Source organism: Petaurus breviceps, unplaced genomic scaffold (genome assembly GCF_028583685.1).
Source record: "Petaurus breviceps papuanus isolate PSGF00001 unplaced genomic scaffold, PetGlider_PUasm1.0 77, whole genome shotgun sequence".
NCBI lineage: Eukaryota > Metazoa > Chordata > Mammalia > Diprotodontia > Petauridae > Petaurus > Petaurus breviceps.
In genome coordinates this window covers 1786946-1807285 of record NW_027186492.1, presented here as the reverse complement: position 1 = coordinate 1807285, position 20340 = coordinate 1786946, and the positions used below count along the sequence as shown (strand labels likewise).

At 38.8% G+C, this 20340-nt stretch overlaps 1 protein-coding gene across 1 annotated transcript in view; it reads left to right on the top strand.

Moving 5' to 3' along the window:
- The window catches only part of FSIP1 (fibrous sheath interacting protein 1), a 252900-nt gene that overhangs the window by 219944 nt on the left and 12616 nt on the right, over nucleotides 1-20340 (top strand). Inside the window, exon 12 of the mRNA XM_069105721.1 lies at nucleotides 16687-17191. Within this exon, the coding sequence (XP_068961822.1) occupies nucleotides 16687-17191 (505 nt within the window). The remainder of the gene's footprint in view (nucleotides 1-16686; nucleotides 17192-20340) is intronic.

Below are 20340 nucleotides of genomic sequence, written 5' to 3'. Positions count from 1 at the left end.
AAGATCTGGTTCAAACCAAGTTTTAACTTTGACACCTTGCTTTCTAGGAGCCCATAGTCCAAAACAATGGTGTGGACAACAGATACAAATTCCAAGAAGTTGATAAATCCCATAAAAGTATTTTATGTTACATTTAGAATATAGACTGAATGTGCCGAGAAAGTTGAGTAAACTCTGCCCCCTTTTTTATCTCCTGAAAAACGATGAATTCTCTTGGTGAGGTATGCATTCCCCACATTTTAGATTCTCATTGTTATACTGACATTTCTTTGGGAAGCAGTGGGTCAGTAGGATCAGTGAATCGATTTTACGTTAATGATATAATTCAGTTATTTAATCTGGCCTTTGGGTTTGGCCTTTAAAAGGAGACAGATGCAAATGGAACTCCATTCAACCTCTACAGGTAACATGTGCAACTAAGAACTAATGCCAGATATAGATGTAGAAGGAGAGCTAGCATCTTGACAAGAAATAGAGGGGCAAAAAGGATTAAAAGCCTTAATAGGAGGTGGGAGAAGAGGTGGAGATGGCCAGTCCCATGTCTACCTGGAGAGATGATGCCATCCTCGTAGGATATATATTGGTGTTGTTCAGTGGTTTCAGCTGTGTCTGACTCTTCCTGACACCATCTGCAGTTTTCTTGGCAAAGATACTGGAGTGGTTTGCCATTTCCTTCTCCAGCTCATTTGACAGATGAGGAAGCTGAGGCAAACAGTTAAGTGACTTGCCCAGGGTCATACAGCTAGTAAATGTCTGAAGCCAAATTTGAACTCAGGTTTTCCTGATTCCAGTCCTGGCACTGTGCTACCTAACTGACCATAAGTTTATTTATCTATCTACACAAAAACACACACATATACATAACATGTAATCCAAAGATTGACATATGCCAAGATTATCATAGCAGGGAACCATGTGTACTGCAGAACATCCCAGGCCTTTCTGTCTGTTGATACTATCAGTTCAGAGGGACAGTGGGATTCACTAGATGGGAACATTGCTTGATGTCCTCCAGAACAGGGACATCTTAGCTGTCAAGGGGTTCTGCTGTTAGTCTGTTCTACATTTTGGGAGTGTTATAGAGAAACTGTCTACTGTGTGATATCCTGTTTGTTTCTCTGGTTGCAGCAGGGAGCTTAGGGCTGTTAGAATGATTCAATCCAAATTCTGATGTTTCCTGAGAAATTCTTGGTGAGGGCAAATGCCAGAGAGATTTTTAGAGAAAATCAAAGTAGATACATATGTTCCCAGGAGAGAGTCGGAGCAAAACAAAATATAGAGATAATAATTGAGAAAGGCCCCAGAGGATATAGCACTGTGCACTCTTAAATACTCAACAGAAGTTTTTGGAGTTTAACTGAATTGAAAATGAACCCAATGCCTGTGATAGGGACCAGGGTCCAATTGACAGTGGGTTGCAGGTATAAGTAATGTATGGTAAATGGTAGAGGGAGAGGAAAGGAAGAGATCAGTACATCACTACTTTTTCAGGATGCTACATTCTTTTAATAAACAAAATAGGGGGGAAATTCCCCCTTCTAGTTATTACCTACAACACACCTAAGATCAGCAAATGGCCCCAAATACTGAGGATGAGCATCCGTTGCTGTACCAACAGCTCTTACTGGAGTTCCCAGTAGGGAAGTATTTAATTTTGTGACTCAGTGGTGAAATCAAATGGAATTAAAGTATATTCATGATATTTCAATAACTTTATTATAAAAATAATGGTTTCCAGCACATGTTACTTCTACCCAGGAAAGTTTGTGACACTTAGTAGTTTATGCGGTGGTGGTGGTGTGTGTGGGGGAGGTATTTGGCAATTGTGGGCTGTGTCAGATTAAATCATCTGTGTTGCCAGATTAGAGAAGTTAGAGATGAAGAGGCAGTGTTGAAACCTTCTCTTGAAGGAGGAAGAAGAGGGCACGTTTTGTCTGCTCTGACCTTATTCATCTCAGAGAATGTTACTATGGTGAGAACTATTTATAAGTGTAAGGAAATTCCAGTCTAATGGTCCTCTGTCAAGTATACTTGCTTTTCCCATTCAAGAAAGAGGCAGCCCCCTGGCAATACTAGAAAGAAGATTTAGGAGGGGGCAGTCAGGAAGGCAGCCAGGGCCCAAGTCAAATCTTTTTCTCACCTTCCTCTCTTAGAAACTGTCCCGGCTGTTTTTCACTTTGGTTCTGACCGAAAATTCTGGTTTTTAATGAAGTCCCGACTTACCCATTGCTATTCTTGTTAGTGGCCCTTATATAGAAGATGAATTCAAGTAGCAAACATGTTTTCAAGGGAAGGAGGGTATCCAGTTACCCCAAGAATCTGCTTCTTTCTTTTTGATGCACATGTGAATGGGAACAGGTAGTAAATATTCCTGTCAGTCAGCCCAGGTGGAATTCGAAAACATTCAGAGGACAGCAGCAACCAAATATTTTAGATACGCTCTTCTGAATCAGCTTTTTGAGAAGTGGAAAAAAAAAAAGATGAGGTTTCAAGATTATTTCCAGATTCCCCAGAGCTGTAGGAGCCCTCACACCTGAAGCAACATTTTGCTTTTTCTTTCAGTTAAATCCAAGAACTGCTTTTCTCCATGCTCTTTCCCAACATCCAGTTTAAAGGAGACTTTTGCAAGATTCTTTCCGTTCTGCTCTCAAACAAGGTTCTCAACATCTTGGCCCTAAGCATGGTATTTTCTGATATTCTCACAGGAGTTCTTCTCTTTTTATAAGGATGCCTTTCACTGATAGGGAGTCAATAGCAATATATATTTAGACCTGGAAATGTCACTGGTTTGTCTCTACTCTATCAAGTCTTGCATTTTCTCTGGATTGTTCTTAATGCAAGTGGTAGAAACATGCATTTGTACAATGATTTCGTATCATATAGGAACAGGTCAATAAAATTCTGCAAATAGTATTACTACATGTGGGTAATGGGAAGTTAAAAGGCTATGTGCAATAAGTGCTTTTAAATTACAGTGTTGCACGATGCATGGGGTAACTAGAAAGGGAGCAAATAGAGAACTGACCTTGAGCTAGGGAGAACTGAATTCAAGTACTGACTCTTAACACATACTGGCTGTGTGACAAGTCATTTAAACCTCTCAATGCCCAGGCCACTCTCTTAAGTCCATAAATGACATAGCAATTGTAAGTGTACCTTGAGAGAAGGAATTTCCTACCCAGGAACTCTCATCACCAACTAAATTACAGTTTTAAAAAAAATGTGCCAACTAATCTGGGATTTGGACCCTTAAGAATAGAATGAAACTAACACGTGACATATGCCCCTCTAGTTTATAGAAACCTTGCTTCCTAAACATTTAAATGAATTGGAATATACTCATTCATTCATTGTGTAACCAGTTATTAATCTTCTATCATAAGCCCTGGGGGAGAGACAAAAATAATTAAGACATGGTTCTTGAAACATTGTGGCTTCAGGTCAGACCCTTAATATTTACATGGCTAATTATTCTACAAATGAGCTGACTGATTGAGCAAATTAATTAGCTAAGCACTTTGAAACATTTACATTTGTGGGTTTCAATCTTAGCTTGTTAAGTTATAATATGGTTATTATAGTCTGTATTGGTAGACTCAGAATAAGGTTGTGTACAAACAGAACATCCAGTCCAATTGGTCATTAAAAAAAAAATAGGGGTGGCCAGGTAGCACAGCGAGTAAGAGCACCTGCTCCAGTGGTGGGATTGACCTGGAGATCGAATCCTGGGCTCAGACACTCAGCACCCACCCAGAAACACCTGGCCGTGTAACCTCGAGCAAGTTACTTAACCCCAATTGCTTAGGGGCGGCCAGATGGCTCAGCGAATAAGAGCACCAGCTCCAGTGGTGGGATTGACCTGGAGATCGAATCCTGGGCTCAGACACTCAGCACCACACCCAGAAATAACTGGCTGTGTAACCTTGAGCAAGTTACTTAACCCCGATTGCTTAAAAAAAAAAAGATAGTCCCTTTTGTAAAACAACCAAATTGATCCAGGCAAATAATCCTGTAAATTATTTTCTTCTCCTACTGGATTTTAGTTTTCTGCAAAGTTGCATAGATACAGCCTCTACAGGGGCTAATTCTAATGCTTAGAATTAAGTGCCCCTAATAAATGCAGTGTCCAGCTGATTGAAACCTACATCTTAGTTCATTTATCTTGCTTCTGATTTTTAAAATTTTATTTTATTAAATTTATTTATCTACTTTTAGTTTACACCATTCAGTTCCACAATCCCTTGAGTTCCAAATTTTCTCCTCCTCCCTTTCTTTCCCCCTTTCCTCTCCCTGCATGGTGGCATGCAATCCGATATAGGCTCTACAAATACCTTTGCATTATTGCTTCTGATTTTTTTTCCCATTTTTTATGAATAAATGCCTTTCAGCCTATTAAGTTCAATTTAGTTTATGAATCAGCAGATGATTTGGGGAAATTTAACATTTTTTACACAGTAGATTTAAAGCTAAAAGTAGTAATTAAAAATCATTTAGAAGAAATCTAGGAATGTTTATTAGATCTGACTTTGACCTCTTGAAGGAATGTTTCCTACATCAAACAGTCAAAGATGCAAAGATTTGAAACTCCCAGTACTATGTTTCTTTGCCCATCTAATTTTATACCATGTTGCTGTTAACAAAAAAAAAAGTCACCTAACTTGTCAGACTTTATACAATCCATATCCCATTCTAAATAAGTGACTCAGCACTACCATCTAGTGCAGATGCTGAAATTTCTTTCAGCAGGTGGAAGTTACAAAAGTCTCAAAATTGCCAATACTAACATTACCCTAAAGACAGAAAATATTCACATAAAAAGGTTAGTTTTTATTTTTGAGTATTTGCTTGTTATTAAGGGAGGATCTTTCTCTGCCATGGTTCTAGGGATTTTCTTTATGGCAAAAGCAGATTTTTAAAAATTAAAATATGAAATATATTAAGAACCGTGAGCTTTATAATGTAGGTTATAGTGAGACAGCAAGTTTTATTTCTGTGTGGGGATTGGAGCTAAGAGTAAAGAGGGGTTGTCCGCTTAGAACCAGACTTCCAAACTGAACTTTATAGTTAGCACTCAGTCTCTAGTATCTTTGGGTAAAGGGAACACCTTTGGACAGGGATGGCTTTAAATGCACATGGATTTGGCCACCTGAACAATATGACTCAGGAAATACCATAAGGACCCTTTTCCTCGCAGCTGCTTTTTTTCCTACTGGCCTACTCATTGTTCCTTATAATCTTGTGGGATCAGTGAATTGATTTCACCTTAATAATAGAATTCATCTATTTAACCTGGCTTGTGGGTTTGACCTTTAAAAGATCAAATAATAAAATTCCTTTCAGATTAAGGGATTACTAACTAATTCTATTGACTGACCTCACATCAGCCGGGATGAATTTACTGCCTCCTCACTTCAGCCTTCCCAGATCTCCCCACAGCTGGAAGTGATCTCTATTTTTTTTCTGGATTCTGATAGCATTTTCTTTGTGCCTTTCTTATATACACAGTCATCCAACAAGCATTTATTAAGGTACTAGGCTATATTGGTTCCTGCCTTCAAGACTCTTACATTCTACTGAAGGGACACAATATAGATAACACTTAAACATAAACTAATTTCCAAAAGTGGAAAGGAAGGCATCAGTACCTGGGAGGATCAGAATAGACCTTTTGTAGGTTTTGGCACTTGGACTGAAACTTCATGCAAGTTAGGAATTATAAGAGGCATAGGTGAAAAGGGAGTGATATCATATTTTATCTTGGATTACAGTTATGTATATATCTGTCTTATATGTTCAGCTACCTTACCAACTTGCAGCATGGTCTGTTGGAAAAGATGTTGGGTTTGGAGCTAGAGGACCTGGGTTCAAGGGCTAGATCTGCCACTTATTACCTGTTTGACCTCTATGGGCTTTAGTTTCTTATCCGCAAAATAAAAGGACCAGACTAGCTGATCTTTGAGGACCTTTTCAGTTCCAAATCTAGTGTCTTTGAAAGAAGGGACCTTGCCTTATTACTTGTGCTCTTCTCCACTTGTACCTTATAGGCCACCATAAATATTAGATGAGTATTTATCGTGTATTTATTGCTGAACTTTTATCAGGCATTCATATTAGAGAGGATTGGACCCTGAGGAACAAGAAAGATTCCTTTTTCTGGAGTGTGTCTAGGCATAGGTGGAGCCCCATCCTGGGTAGCCCAGGAGGCATGAGGTACTGAACATTTTAACAAGGCCACTCCAAAAGAGGCAGAAAATCCCCCAGCAAAGAATGAGAGTGAGTTCATAAGGATTCCTCTTATATGTTGCACCATTTTCTTCACAGTGGATCCTGGATTGGGTAGCCTTCATTGGAGATTGTTAATTTGGGGAAGAGAGTGGCTCTCTTCTCCAGAACAAGGTCCTATAAAATATGACACAAGGCTATTCTGCCCCTATGTTCTCAGTCAGTGGGTTTGTCTGGGACATGCCAGTCCTGTAGCTGCAGGGATTCTGGAATTTGCATTGAAGCTTCCATTTGGAAACTGAGAATTTGGGGATGAGTTGGTCTGTCTTAGCTTGAAGTTGATTCAGTTGTTCTGAGAATAAGGGGAGACCAAAGAGTCTTGAAGCCCCACAGAGATAGAGGCAACTAGGTGGTAGATGGGATAGAGCACTGACCTTGAATTCAGGAAGACTGAAGTTTAAATCCGACCTTAGACACTTTGCTAAACTGTCTGACCCTGGGCAAGTCACTTAACCTCTGTGTGCATCAGTTTCTTCTACTTTTAAAATGGGGAGAATAATACACTTACCTCCCAGGGACTTGTGAGGATCAAAGGACATAATATTTTTTTAGTCCTTAGTACCATGCCTAGCACATAGTGAACATTTAATAAAGGCTTATTCCCTTGCTCTTCTCCCTTGTTCTTATGTATGCGTAAAGTGCCAATGCAATATTCATTGTGAATATATATTCAATGTGAAACAGAATTAAACCTCATATTAAAAGAAGGCTGTGCATCATGACATCTAGATGCTTCTGAATTCAGTATCTGTTTTGTGTATGTTAACTTTATTTAATTTGTGTAGACAACATGACTAAAATCTGCCCCTTTTTGCTTAACCATCATTAGTGGTGTTCACATTCTTAATGGTAGCAGGGAAAAAAAAGTAAAGAACCAGCCGTAGCATATCATGGAATGGTCTCTGTATATCTTCTCTTAATTGGCTGTAGTAGGACTTAAATTGCAGATTAGCAAATCTAAAAGGACAGCTCCCTGAGCTGCAATGGTAATAACAAGTTTCATGTTTACTTAAGTTGTACTATATGTACTGTACAGACTGTATAGGGTAATTGGATATTACACATGCGCATAAACTCGGAGCAAACAATTAGCAGTATTTATCTAAAACTAGAAAATGTTCTCAGTCCATTTGTGACAGTAAAATCTCTCCTTTCTTGGCACATTTGACTGTGGATTTAAAACTGATAGCTCTAAATTTACTCCCAAGAGAAAATATGACCTGTTACTATTATGTCTGGCCCATGTTATCTATATGTAGAGTAAATGGTGATCTATGTGACATTTTCAGAGAGGGTAGTGTTGCCAATCTCTCCACGCCAGTATATTGCTCAAATATCTTTCCTTTCTTTGGGTTGTCATCCTGTCTCAAGAAGGATTCTGCTAAAATGTTATTTGAAGCAGTTATATATTTACCTTTTACATTTAGCAGGGGCCAGCTTTTCAGATTAGCCAGCCTTAGAGAACTGGATCCAAGGAAATGGGACTTGGAATAGAGATATTCTGAAAGAAGGCCAGTTGACCTAAAAATAGTCTTGGAGTTTAGGATGCTGTAGTCTAGTACAAGGATATTGGCTGATAAATTAAAGGACAAATCTTTCAAAGAGCCACATTATACCAAGAATTATATTTTGAGTGGAATTAGAGATAGCATGTGTGTGTGTGTGTGTGTGTGTGTTGGGGTGGGTGGGTAGAGTGAATGGGCAGAGCCAAGAGTGCCAAATCTAAGTCCAACAAGGGAGATCTTGATAGTTTGAACCAGGAACTGGTTAAAAATCCAAATAGCCTACAGGTGATTTTAGTGGAAATCATGGAACTGGCTTAAATTATTTGAGCAAAGACCAAGAGCTAGGACAAAAGGAGCAGAGTGAGGAATTGAAGTCAGGAATGATTTATAATTGATGATTCTGGGAAGTTTGCATACTTATTTCATTATTGTCTAGTCATCTTCACTCAGTCACAGCTCCCCAGCAGTGGGGTGATGTTTGAGGAAGTCAGACCCTGGAGGAAAATAGAAAGGAGGTAGTATAAAGGTATAGGGCACCTAAGAACTGTATTGAGAGTGACTGGGTTGGGAGAGGGAAGAAACCTAAAGGAGAAAGTAGAAATGATCTAAAACAAGTATCACCAACATTCCAGTAGGTATTCTGAAAGCTGGTCTTGGCCACTGGATTTTACTCTGAGTAAAGATAAAAGCTGACTATTTAAAATGCTGAATATTTTAGCATGAATATTATAATGTCTAAATTCAATTGGTGGCATAAAATGATATATGGATGGTTTTCTCTTTTTTAAGAGTCTATATTAAGATTCATACCTCACTTCTTTTTTTCTTGAACTGACTTTATACCAGATTCTAATAGCTACTGTTAATGCCTAAGCAACCAGCCATTACTGTAGTTTAGTTGTTCAGTCATTTCTCAATTGTGTCTGACTCTTCACGACCTTATTTAGGGTTTTCTTGTCAAAGATACTGGAATGTTCGCAATTTCCTTCTCAGCTCATTTTACAGATGAGGAAACTGAGGCAAACAGGTTAAAGTGACTTGCCCAGGGTCACAGAGCTAATAAGTGTCTGAGGACAGATTTAAACTCAGGAAGATGAGCCTTACTGATTCTAAGCTCAGTGTATCTATCTGCTGTACCACCTAGCTGCCTGTATTGTAGTTACTGGTATGGTAAGGAAAGAGTTCACATGGGAAAGTGTATTGACTGACATATAGTAGACTAATTTTAGAAGATTCTGCTGTTGCTGCTACTTAAACTAGCCACCATGAGACCTACTGATCATCTTGGCATTTTTGCTATTGTAGCTAGATACTTACTTAAAGGAAGTGGAGCTTAGGAATGGGACTGGTTGAGAACTGGCCTTGAGATCACAGATATTTGAAGGAGTTTTTCTAGTTCTGGAAGGCAATCCAGATTGCTCTCCTCTTTGTATTTGATACTGGGTCCAATTCATTGTCCATTCATAGTGTGTGATTTATGTACCTGTAATGATGGGAAATTTCTATAGTTTGTCCATCCAGCTAGATGTCATAATGTGGGCAATAGAAACCCTCCATCCATTTGGTCCTTCCTGTGTGGATAGTTAGGCTAAATTCTTCTGAGTGGTTATGAATATCTTCCTGGAGACTCTGATGTTTCCTGAGACTTGATACAATCAGTCCAATGTCATGCACTAAAAGGAGCAGCTGTAGAACTGCACCATCCTCCTCATTTTGGACTCTGCATTGTATGGCCTCCATCACTGTGGCCAACATCTTTGGTGAACACATTATCTCTCTGTTTATATGTCTTGTCCGATGTTTATGATCACAAGGTCTTTGAAAAACGTTATTTGTTTTTATATCTTTGAAGACTTGAATGATTTTAATGTCTGTGTAATAAAGGATTGGCAAATGAGATCCCAGCTCTTATAAGCATATGGAAAATGCTCAGCCATAGTACTTTTAGAATATGTGTAGGCATTTTGTGACTTTTCAGTCTGCTTACCATGTGGTGAGGAATGATGTTTTGACTGGCTAGAACTAGAACTGAGTTTGCATATAAAAGGTTCTAATCATTTGGCCTTATTCTATTACTTCCTGGCCATGTTCAAATGAGAAGGCAAGGACTGCTGTAAGCTTCCAGATGGGAAAGGAGAACTAAGGTGGGGGCCTATACTCTTCGCCTAGGTTGACACAAAGCCATGAGCAGACTTACTATTGCTTCCTTCCCTTTTGTGTCTATTTTTTTTCTGACATAGCAAAGGGAATATTTGAGATGGAATAGATCAGGCTACAAATCTGTGAGCTTTGAAAGAATGGGAAAGCACCAGGGGTCAATGAACTGGAGTCTGTGCCAAAGGTTGTGGGCAGCCGAGTCTGGGAAGGAGTGAAACCCTCCACAACCTGTTTGATCCAGACAACAGTGGATCAAAAATGAGATCCAGGTTTTTGTGAGCAAGAGAAATTTTGTCCATTGGATTTGCTACATTTGAAAGTAAATTTAATGGGATGAACTAATTCTTTGTAGCAACTACTTTAAATCTGATCTCATTCTCTCTATGGATTGAAGTGATAGAGGCTAGAATAATACCTAAACTTTTTTCCTGTATCTTCTCCGTAAATCTATCCCTATTCTAAATGCTGATTGGTGTTTAATTGGTGTTAATTGGTTGCATGTTACTGGGGGCACTAAGTAAAGGTCACTAATAAAACTATATAATCACTGATATAACTGTAATTGGCAATTCATATTAGGGAAAACACACCAGAATGGGCACTCAAGCAGATGGCATTAAAAAGATACCCCTAACTCCTCAGAGGTACTTGTAAGAGATTATGAGGAAGATGCAGCCAATCCTGTGGGATACCTGACTTGTCAATGCAAATGGGAGCTTATAAGAACTCTGGAACTTATAAGGTCTATATATAGAAGGGAGACACCTTGTTGAAAGACATCCTCTGAAGCAGTCCTGCACAACTTTTGGCCTGCCAAAGGATTTCTTTTACATACAAAGTATGTTTTCCTCTGTATTTTTCATGGGCAACCAGAAATCCTTTGGTGAGTCACAGGTTGCTTTAAAAGAACATTTTACTCTATCAAATAAAATACTTTTTTCATAGTGAACAAATAGACATAATGGAATTTTGTATCTTCTGCCTTTCAGTCAGTTGGGAGATGATAATGACATGGTCCACTGTAGCTTGTCCATTCCCTCCTAATGCTTTCATCAAGTATTCCCTCAATTCATGTACAGGGGATTTTGTATAGATGGAAAGTAGTTATATAGGTTGGTAGTCACTGAAGTTTTTGATCATCTTTTTAGAATATTAGTAAATTCTAAGATTCTTTCCCCATGTGGTATTGTGCTCTTTTCAGATACCTTACATAACAATCCTTCAATCCCTCTTACAATTGTATGAGTTTCAGCATGAATCTGTTCTATATACATTTGGTTCATCTTAGCTGCTTTCCTCATCTTTGTTCTCTTTAGTAACATTTCTATTTCCCCTATAAGTTTTTCCAAGACTGTGATGTTAGAGTTAGATTGTGGTGGCTCTGGCGCCTTTGTGGTGAAAATAATTTGTTGTAAACATCTTTTGCAGATCCTTTCCTTTTTTCTTCTGTTTGTTGCTCATCTATTTTTATTATTAAGAATCTTTGGAATAATTTTACTTAACTAGATCTTACCAAATTTTCTTGAAACCGATTTAACTCTCCACTGTCTTCCTCTGATTTAAACAATGATATTTCTCATAATAATCCCTCATCCTCAGTAGGATTTTACAAATGAGTTTATGTTCTACACCAGCATTGCTATTGACTGCCATCTCTCTTTGGCAAGGGAGTTAAAAGTTTACTGAGTAAGGTTCTTTCTGAACACTTGCTCTCTTTATTATCATTGTATTGGTTAACCTTCTTCATGAAATCATAGTTGGTTTCAATGTTGTTTCTGCTGCTCTTTACCCACTTTTATCATTTGCTTGCTTGAATAATGCATTGACAAATTATGCTTATTATAACTTTCTTATAAGAAGCCTAGCTGCAAGCTCTGGTATACTCAAGTTCTTTTTAAAAAATGTAATATTTTTGATCTCTTTAATTTGCACTTCACTTTTGCTTTGAAATACACCCCTCTCCATTTTCCTTGTAATAAATAAAAAAAGGAAAAGAATAAAAATTCTATAAAACCAACCAGTGTATTATCCAAGTCTGGCAGCAGCATAATCAATTACATGTCCGGACCACTTGTGCTGTACTGGGTAATGCTCCATAGATTATACTAACCACTTTTTCAAGTTGAAGCACAATTCAGGATGTTGGTTTCACCTGAGAATTTTTGTGCAGTTTGAAACTGATTTCGTAGAGATGGCCTCTCAAACGCTGAAACATCACTATCAGTTGTAATCAATTTAGCACTATTGCTTTGGGACCCCAAATTAGAATTTAAGGTTAAATGAAGGCTTCCTTTCTTTCCCTTCCCACAGCATTTGAGTTACTATTTAGTCAGATTGGTGGAGCTAAAGCATAATGAAGTTTCTTTGGTTGAGTTGATGGACTACAAGGGACAACATGTAGAAGTGCTGCTCCAGATGTCAAATTTGCATGACTTAAAATAGCAGAAGACGAGTTGATGAAATGCTTATTTCAGCTTCACAGTGAATACTGCCATTTTGGGTGCCATGTGCCAGTGACAGCTGCCTTTGACTTATGGTGCTTCTTTCATCTCAGCATGAGCTTGAGAAGTGGGAGAATGGCATAGAAATGGGATTGAGATGGACAGAGAAGAAAAAAATACTGGAAATAGATTCCAGGAGCATCTCATGTCCTGGAATCTTGAACCCAAAGAACTATTAATAAAGTGATCCACTTTGTGTCCACCAATCTCTGGGGGCTTCCAAGTTGAGCATCATGACTTTCTAGGCTAATGGCAGTCACAGGCTATCATTGGCACATCACTAGTCTCTTCTGAAGGAGAAAATATGTTGTCTTGAAACTTAATGCTCTGCAAACAAATCAGAACAGCTTTGCATTAAATGAATTTCCAGAATCTTGTAATTCTGTTTGAAGATATAGTTCATGTATGTTTTAATTTTTAATTGATCTCTATATCTGTCAATCTTTAGTGGTTGGTGAGATGTCCAAATTTCACACACTTAAGAGAGAAAATAGATTTTGGTAGTCTTTTCCAGTTTTTGGTTTACTACAGAAAGTTTTGGACTGACAGCTGTTGAATGTAAAGTTCTGACATTTCCTTTGAACAGTTAATGACTTTATGGTAAACACTTTGATACCTGGGAGTGAAGACCTTATGACTATTATAGCATCACTAATTCTTAGATGTTAGTGACAACATTGTTGTCACAACAAGCAATTGTAAACCCCATTCCTGGTAATTAAGCAGAGTTGGAAGTGCACCTTGGTTGTTTGATTTGAAACTGAATTCGATGTTATTTAAGGCTATTTACACATTATTCTCTCTCTGTGTTAATCATTCAAGACTCTGGCTTTCCACCCTTTATTACCATTGGCTTGATTCCACATTACTAACCAACTGGTGATAGTGTCAGTTTGTCAGGGTGGGTCTTCAGGGATTCAAGTGCAGGCCAAAAAATGATGTAATATCATATCAACTAAAAGATTACACTTTCTGTTTTATGATAGTGACTTTCCAATTATGTGAGTCAAAGATACAGGCTGGAGTGCCTTTTCAACAAGTCATAAATCAAATGACTCGAACCCCTTAGTGCTTGGGAAACTCTGGTTTTATGACATGGTAGGGGATTTGGGGATGTCCAAGTTCTGTTTTCCTCTGAAACTTCAATGAGAGTCAAGTGAACCCCCTTGCTTGCAAAGCAGTAAAGTCAAGACAACATATTTTATCCTTTAGCCTCTTAGGATGTTCTGGCAACCTTAAATGGCGCTTACTCATAAAAATCTCTAATTATTCAACAACTATTTATTACACACCTATTATGTAATAGGATAGGCACTTGGGATACAAATGTAAAAGTAAAATAAACCCTTTCCTCAATGAGTTTACATTTTATTGTAGCATAAACCCCTATCTCTAGGCATGCAAGTGTAAAGGATCCATATTTACCATTAATAACATCAACATTTTAGAGCTTAAAGGACTCTTTAATGATCATTTAGTCTTTATAAATGAAGAATATCAGAAAAGGTAGATGACTTGTCCAAGGTCACTCTGCAAATTTAGTTTAGACTAGCACTGAAGACTCCTGACTCACAGGCAGTGGTCTTTGCTCTATGTCCTGCTACTTTTAAAGATCAACATGGGGTGGGGTGTTATTAGATTCTTCCATTGTCCTCCATGGGAACAGAAATAGGTTGGCATAAGCCTCATGGTATGAATCTTTTATAAAATAGATCTGGGGCTATATAAGAGGTGTTTCTGGCTATTAGGGTCCAAATGCTTGGACATCGAATTGATGATGAGTTAGATTTTAAGACCTGAATCAATAAATCTCAATGCTATTCTTCTATTATTCCTTTCATTATATTTCATCAATTCCTTCAGCAAACATTCGAGTACCTTCTATGTGCTAGGCATTGTCTCTACTCCTTACAAGGATGTTTATTGGCTACTGACTGTGGTGTAGCCCCCTTGATATTCAAGGCCCACCATAATCTGACCATAATCCTATCAAGAAACCAAGTACCTCAGAATAGTCAGAAGGTTTTCCTAATAAGGTGGAATGGGTGGAGCCAGGTCAGCAGATACTGGTGATTCTTATTCAGGATTGTGACTGAGGTTTAAGGAATTTGAAAACAGGTGAAGCAGCAGCTGATAATTGGAGCTTTTGAGTGGATGCTTGGTCAAGAAAGTCAGGTATCAGGGTCACAGTAAGGTGTTGTCAGGGGAAAAGACAACCAGGGACTGAGGTAGGTGGAATGGAAGTTCCTTGCCAAAGTTGGTAAATGGTATAAGTAAGAGAAGAAGCAGAGACTTGGTCAAGAAAAAGTAGGCAAAGGGGTTGATAAGGTTAGAAGCAACAGGAGTAAAATTTTAAGGAGAGTAAATTTACCTTGACCACGTCTTCCTTCCATGAAGTGTGTCCTCTTAATAGGTAGTCTAGGACCCTCCAAGAAGCCCTTCCCCTGCTGAGTGGGATCCTAAGGCATCCCAGACATCTTACAAGTTGGATAGGCCTACATTTTAGGTGGAGATTACAGGGATGACCCTGGCTAAGTTGGTAAGGGAAGTGGCTGCACTGATAAGAGTTTTGACAGGAAGACAAAAAGGGGAGACCTCAGGCACACAAAGCAGTAAAGAACTTTGCTCCTTCAGAGACTTAAAGCAAACCAAAAGCAATAACTTGGCCTCAAGTTAGAATGTTGAAATGGTATATGTAGAGAGAACCATAACCCCAGTGAAAGGGCCTGGAATCTAAGGAGGAAAAGGAGAACAGAGATCACCTGAACTGAGCTATTTTATTTTCTAAATCTGGATCAAGCTAACCGAATAATGTGAAACTGGCAATAATTTACCTTTACATTTCGATCCTGTAGTTTTCCTCACACTGTTATCCCAAGTTTTGTTGTACATTTGAACTGACCATGTTGGACTGCAGTGGACGAGATTTAGGGAAAGGGATATTTATTGCCAGGAAAGGCAACAGGGTCAAAAGCCCAGATTTGGAGGAAGGAAGAAAAGAAGGAAGGGAGGAAGAAAGGAAGGAGGGTGGGAAGGAAGGAAAGGAGGGAGGGAAGGAAGGAAGGAAAGAGGGAAGGAAGGAAGGGAGGAAGAAAAGAGGAAAAAGAGGGAGGAAGGAAGGAGGGAGGGGAGGAAGGGAGGAAGGAAGGAATCATTTCTATCATATGCCAGGCACTATGCTAAACACTTTACAAACATTGTCTCATTTGATCCTCAGAACAACCTTTCTGAGGTATATAGTTATTCCCATTTGAATAGCTAAAACCCTTCCCAATAAGATCAGGGGTTTATGAAGCAGAGATGCCCATTATCACTACTATTATATACTAGAAATTTTAGCTAGAGCAATAAAAGAAGAAAAAGAAATTGAAGGAAGTAGAATAGGAAATGAGGAAACAAAACTATCACTCTGTGCAGATATGATGGCATACTTAGAGAATCCTAGAAAATCAGCTGAAGTACTACTCAAAATAATGAACAACTTTAGTAAAGTTGCAGAATATAAAATAATCCCACATAAAACATCAGCATTTCTTTACATCAGCATATTCTATATATTAACAAAGTTCAGCAGCAAGAGATAGAGAAATTCCTTTTAAAATAACTGTAGACAATATAATTATTTCCATTTTATAGTTGAGGAAATTGAGGCAGACAGCGCTTTAATGACTCGCCCAGGGTGACAATAACTAGTAAAAGGATTTTCTAGTAAGTGTCTGAGGCTGAATTTGAACTCAGGTCTTCCTGACTCCACTCCTAGCACGCTAACCCCTGTGATGTCTAGCTGCCCCAGAGAAATGCTTGATGATAGCAATGACAAGATAACCTGGGATTCACCATTTGACAATGTAGGGGTACAGCTGAGAGTTTGGGTGAGTTGTCCTTTCTTAGACCTAAGATTTTGTTCTTCTCCTGGAGAGGACTGATCTTGAGGTAATGAAGACCTGGGTCCAAGTCTTGCCTCTGACATGTACTGTGTGACCATGGAGAGGTCAATGAACCTCTCAGTGTTCCAAGCAATGCTCTTGAATTGCAGAGGAGTTTCTAATCTTTATGGTAAAAGGAGTTTTCACACCAAGAGTTTCTAATGCCAATAAAATCAGGGATCTGGACCCCTAAAGGGTGGGTGATCTCTTCATTCCTCTTATCTCCTTTGCACTAAACTCAATATTGGCCCTCAAAAGACGCCACAGATACTCCCTGGTTTAGTGACTAATCATATTTTTTATTTATTTCCTCAGGTGAAAGCACCACAAATTCTCTCTGAAGAGCAGCTGAAAACTCTTCTAGAGGAATGCATGTTGGAACAAAGATCGGGAAAGGATAGGCAAGACACTGATGGAATACAGTCTGAATCCATCCAACCTTCCATATCCTTCATCTCTCAGTTGCTAAATATGTCACCAGATCTCAGCAGTCTTGAGGTTGGGAAAGATGATATCCTTGAAAACAGAGAATGTGAAACACCCGGCTATTATCTTACCAAAGCATTGGGTGGCCAACATCACATAGAAGAATTTTTGGTCACTGAAAGAAAGGAAGAGGAGAGTCCCAGGCCTTCAGGGGATGTAGCTACTAGTGACATGGAAGGTTACTTTATGTTGAAAACCCTTGGCATTGGAAGACTGAAAAGGCCTTCTTTCTTAGATGATCCTTTATACTGTATCAATGTAGACAGTGGCCCATCATCTGAAGATGAGCATCTGAAACTGATTGATTGTTCCAGTGAAAGTCCATCAAAATCTGGTGAGTCTTAGAGAAGATGGTCCTTCATAGGTGATGATTACAACTAAGTCTGTTCACCCCAGGTGTTTGCTCTAATCCAAAGGTGAAATGAGGAGCTACTTTTACAAATCCCAAAACTTTACCAAAATCCATCCTTCCAAAGATAAGATGGGGAGCCATTTTTTCGAATTACTAAACCTTACCAAAGTTCTTCAGTATTTGCATGATTTGCCTTCTCTATCCACTGATAAAGGGAACATCCTTTCATATGTGACTTGGAGCTCCTCTGATCTCCTTTCTAATTCTTATACTCTCTGATTCAGCCCATCCATTCTTTCTCACTCTGAAAATCTTGTGCAGATAAGGGTGTAGCCTGAACAGAGAATCTGCCCAGTCCTTTCTGGATGCCTCCCTTTATGTCTTTTTACATTTTACATTTTATCAGTAACAGTGCAACACTTGGATCAATCCTTCTGTTATCTCTGGCTCCTAAGATATAACCAGCCTACCTCCTCTTCCAGTAAGACATTTAATCAATCAATCGTTAAGCATTTATTATGCCTCTACTATACTCCAGGACCAAGGATACCAAGACAAAAGCAAAAATTGTCCCTGTCCTCAAGGAATTTTTACATCTAATAAAGGAAAAAAAAAACAGGTATAAGTTTCATCCATGCAATAACATATCTCCTCAATGATAGCCCTTATAGCATTTCTTGAAAATAGGTCATCATTAGAAACATGTTGCAGCTTCCTTATAGCCATCAGGAATCTTTCCATTGCCCTTTAGGTAACCTACAACTTTGATTCGAGAGTTATATAAAATCCTTGTCCTGACATTGCATAGGATGTGTTTGGTAGTCACGAGCTGTATTAGTTTTAATCATAATTAATTCAGTCAGCCTCAAAGGAAAAAAAGTCACTTTCACAAGAGGAAATTAGAAGCCAGCTAATTATTTAGGAAATCAGATTTTCTGTCTTTAAGCTTGTTTTGATTATTGAAAATTTTATAAAAGTGAGAATTTAGAAGAGTACTATAAAGTGACCAGACACTATAAAATGACATCCACTGGGTTGCATTTCCATAGATTGAGTACTCATTTATACAAAATTCTCCTTGACTCTTCAATGATCCACCCATATAATATTAGAAAAATTTGTAATGATCCAATGCCCTCTTTATTATATAGACACAGGCAGAAATATCACAGACACTTTTGACGTGAGTTAAGAGTAAATTATCTGTTTGATTTAAAAGCATCTATGGTTTTGATGGTCAATTCCTGGGGGGAAAGCTATCACCATTATGCTGTTATTAGAGATTCCTATGGAGTTTCTATCTCCTGCTCTGACTTTTCTTCAGTCCTGCTCTCTATTTCTATACTTCCACTTGCCTATAGGACATTTCCACTTAGATGTCCTGCTTGCACCTCAAACCAAACTCCTCCGCCCTTTCTCTGACCATGAACCACTTCCTCTTCCTTCTCTGTTTCTATGAATAGCATGACCAAAGTTTGAAACCTTGTAATCTTCAACTTAAAGAAAGAGAAGATCTTAAAGATTGTCTAGTCTCACCCTCCTGGTAATTATCGCATGTTTTGGATTGTACCTGCAATTTCCTTGGAACTCCCAGTAAAGCAGCTTCTTCTACTAGTGCAGATGGGCACCTTCTTTATAATATGCATTAGTCTTAGAGAGTTGCCTGGGGCATCTGGTACTTAAAAGATTTTGTTCTGGGTCAGAAGAGTCAGTACCTGTCAGAGGCAGCACTGAGCTCAGGTTTTCCTGACTCTAAGTCTGGCTCTCTGTCTGGCCTGCAGGGCAGAGTTGCCACTTGCTTATCTCACATTACCTTTTATTGTGGTTATTGGTGTGCTTATCTTATTTCACCTACTAGACTGAAGCTACATGAGGACCTTCTTACTTAGCTTTGATTCTGCCCTACTTCCCATAGCTAGGTGACCAACACAGTGCCTTGTACAAACCGATGCTTAATTTTATTTGTTGTCTAACTGAATAATTTTGGTTTTGTTCAGTCACTTCAGTCATGTCTGTGTCTGTGTCAATCTTTGTGACTCCTTTTGGGACTTTCTTGGCAGAGATACTGGAGCGGTTTGCCATTTCCTTCTCCAGCTCATTTTATGGATGAGGAAACTGAGGCAGACAGGATTAAGTGACTTGCTCAGTGTCACACAGCTGGTAAATGTCTGAGACTGGGGGCGGCTAGGTGGCTTCACTAAGTCAGTGAAGGAAGGCACTGGACCTGAAGTCAGGAGGACCTGAGTTCAAAATCCAGCCTCAGACACTTAACACTTACTAGCCGTGTGACCTTGGGCAAGTCACTTAACCCCAATTACCCTCCGAAAATAAAACCAAAAAAAATTGGGGGGCGGCTAGGTGGCTCAGTGAAGTCAGTGAAGGCACTGGCCCTGGAGTCAGGAGGACCTGAGTTCAAATCTGGCCTCAGATACTTGACACACTAGCCGTGTGACCTTGGCCCCAATTGCCCTCCAAAAAGCAAAAAACCAAAAAAGCAAACCAAAAACCACACACACACACACACACACACACACACACACACACACAATGTCTGAGACTGAATTTGAACTTAGGAAGATGAATCTTCCTGTTTCCCAGTACTCTATCCACTGTACCACATTGCTGCCCATGAGTAAATAATAATTAGCATTTATATAACCTTTTAAGATTTGCAAAGTACTTTACAAATATCGTATCATTTGATCCTCACAACAGTCCCAGGAGGTGGGTGCTACTGTTATCCACATTTTACGCATGAGGAAACTGATTGGCAGACAGAGGTTTAAATGACTTGTCCAGTGCTAGTTTCTAAGCATTTGAGGCTAGATTTAAACTCAGGCTTTCCTAACTACAGGCCCAGCAGGATTCTATCCACCTCACTTCAGATACTTCTTGAATGAATTCAAGTCAATGCCCAGTTTTAGAATAATTTTCCAGAAATAAAGCTCTCATTTATTCTCCATAATCTAGATAGAAATAGAAGTGTTTTTTTTGACGAATTATATAAAATACATAGACTGACAATTTGCATGAGAAATATGGACTTTTTATGTTTAAAATAGTTTGTAAGTTTTAAAGTCTTTTTCCAACTGCAGAGAAAGCATATAGTTTGCATTTCAACTAGATGGAGA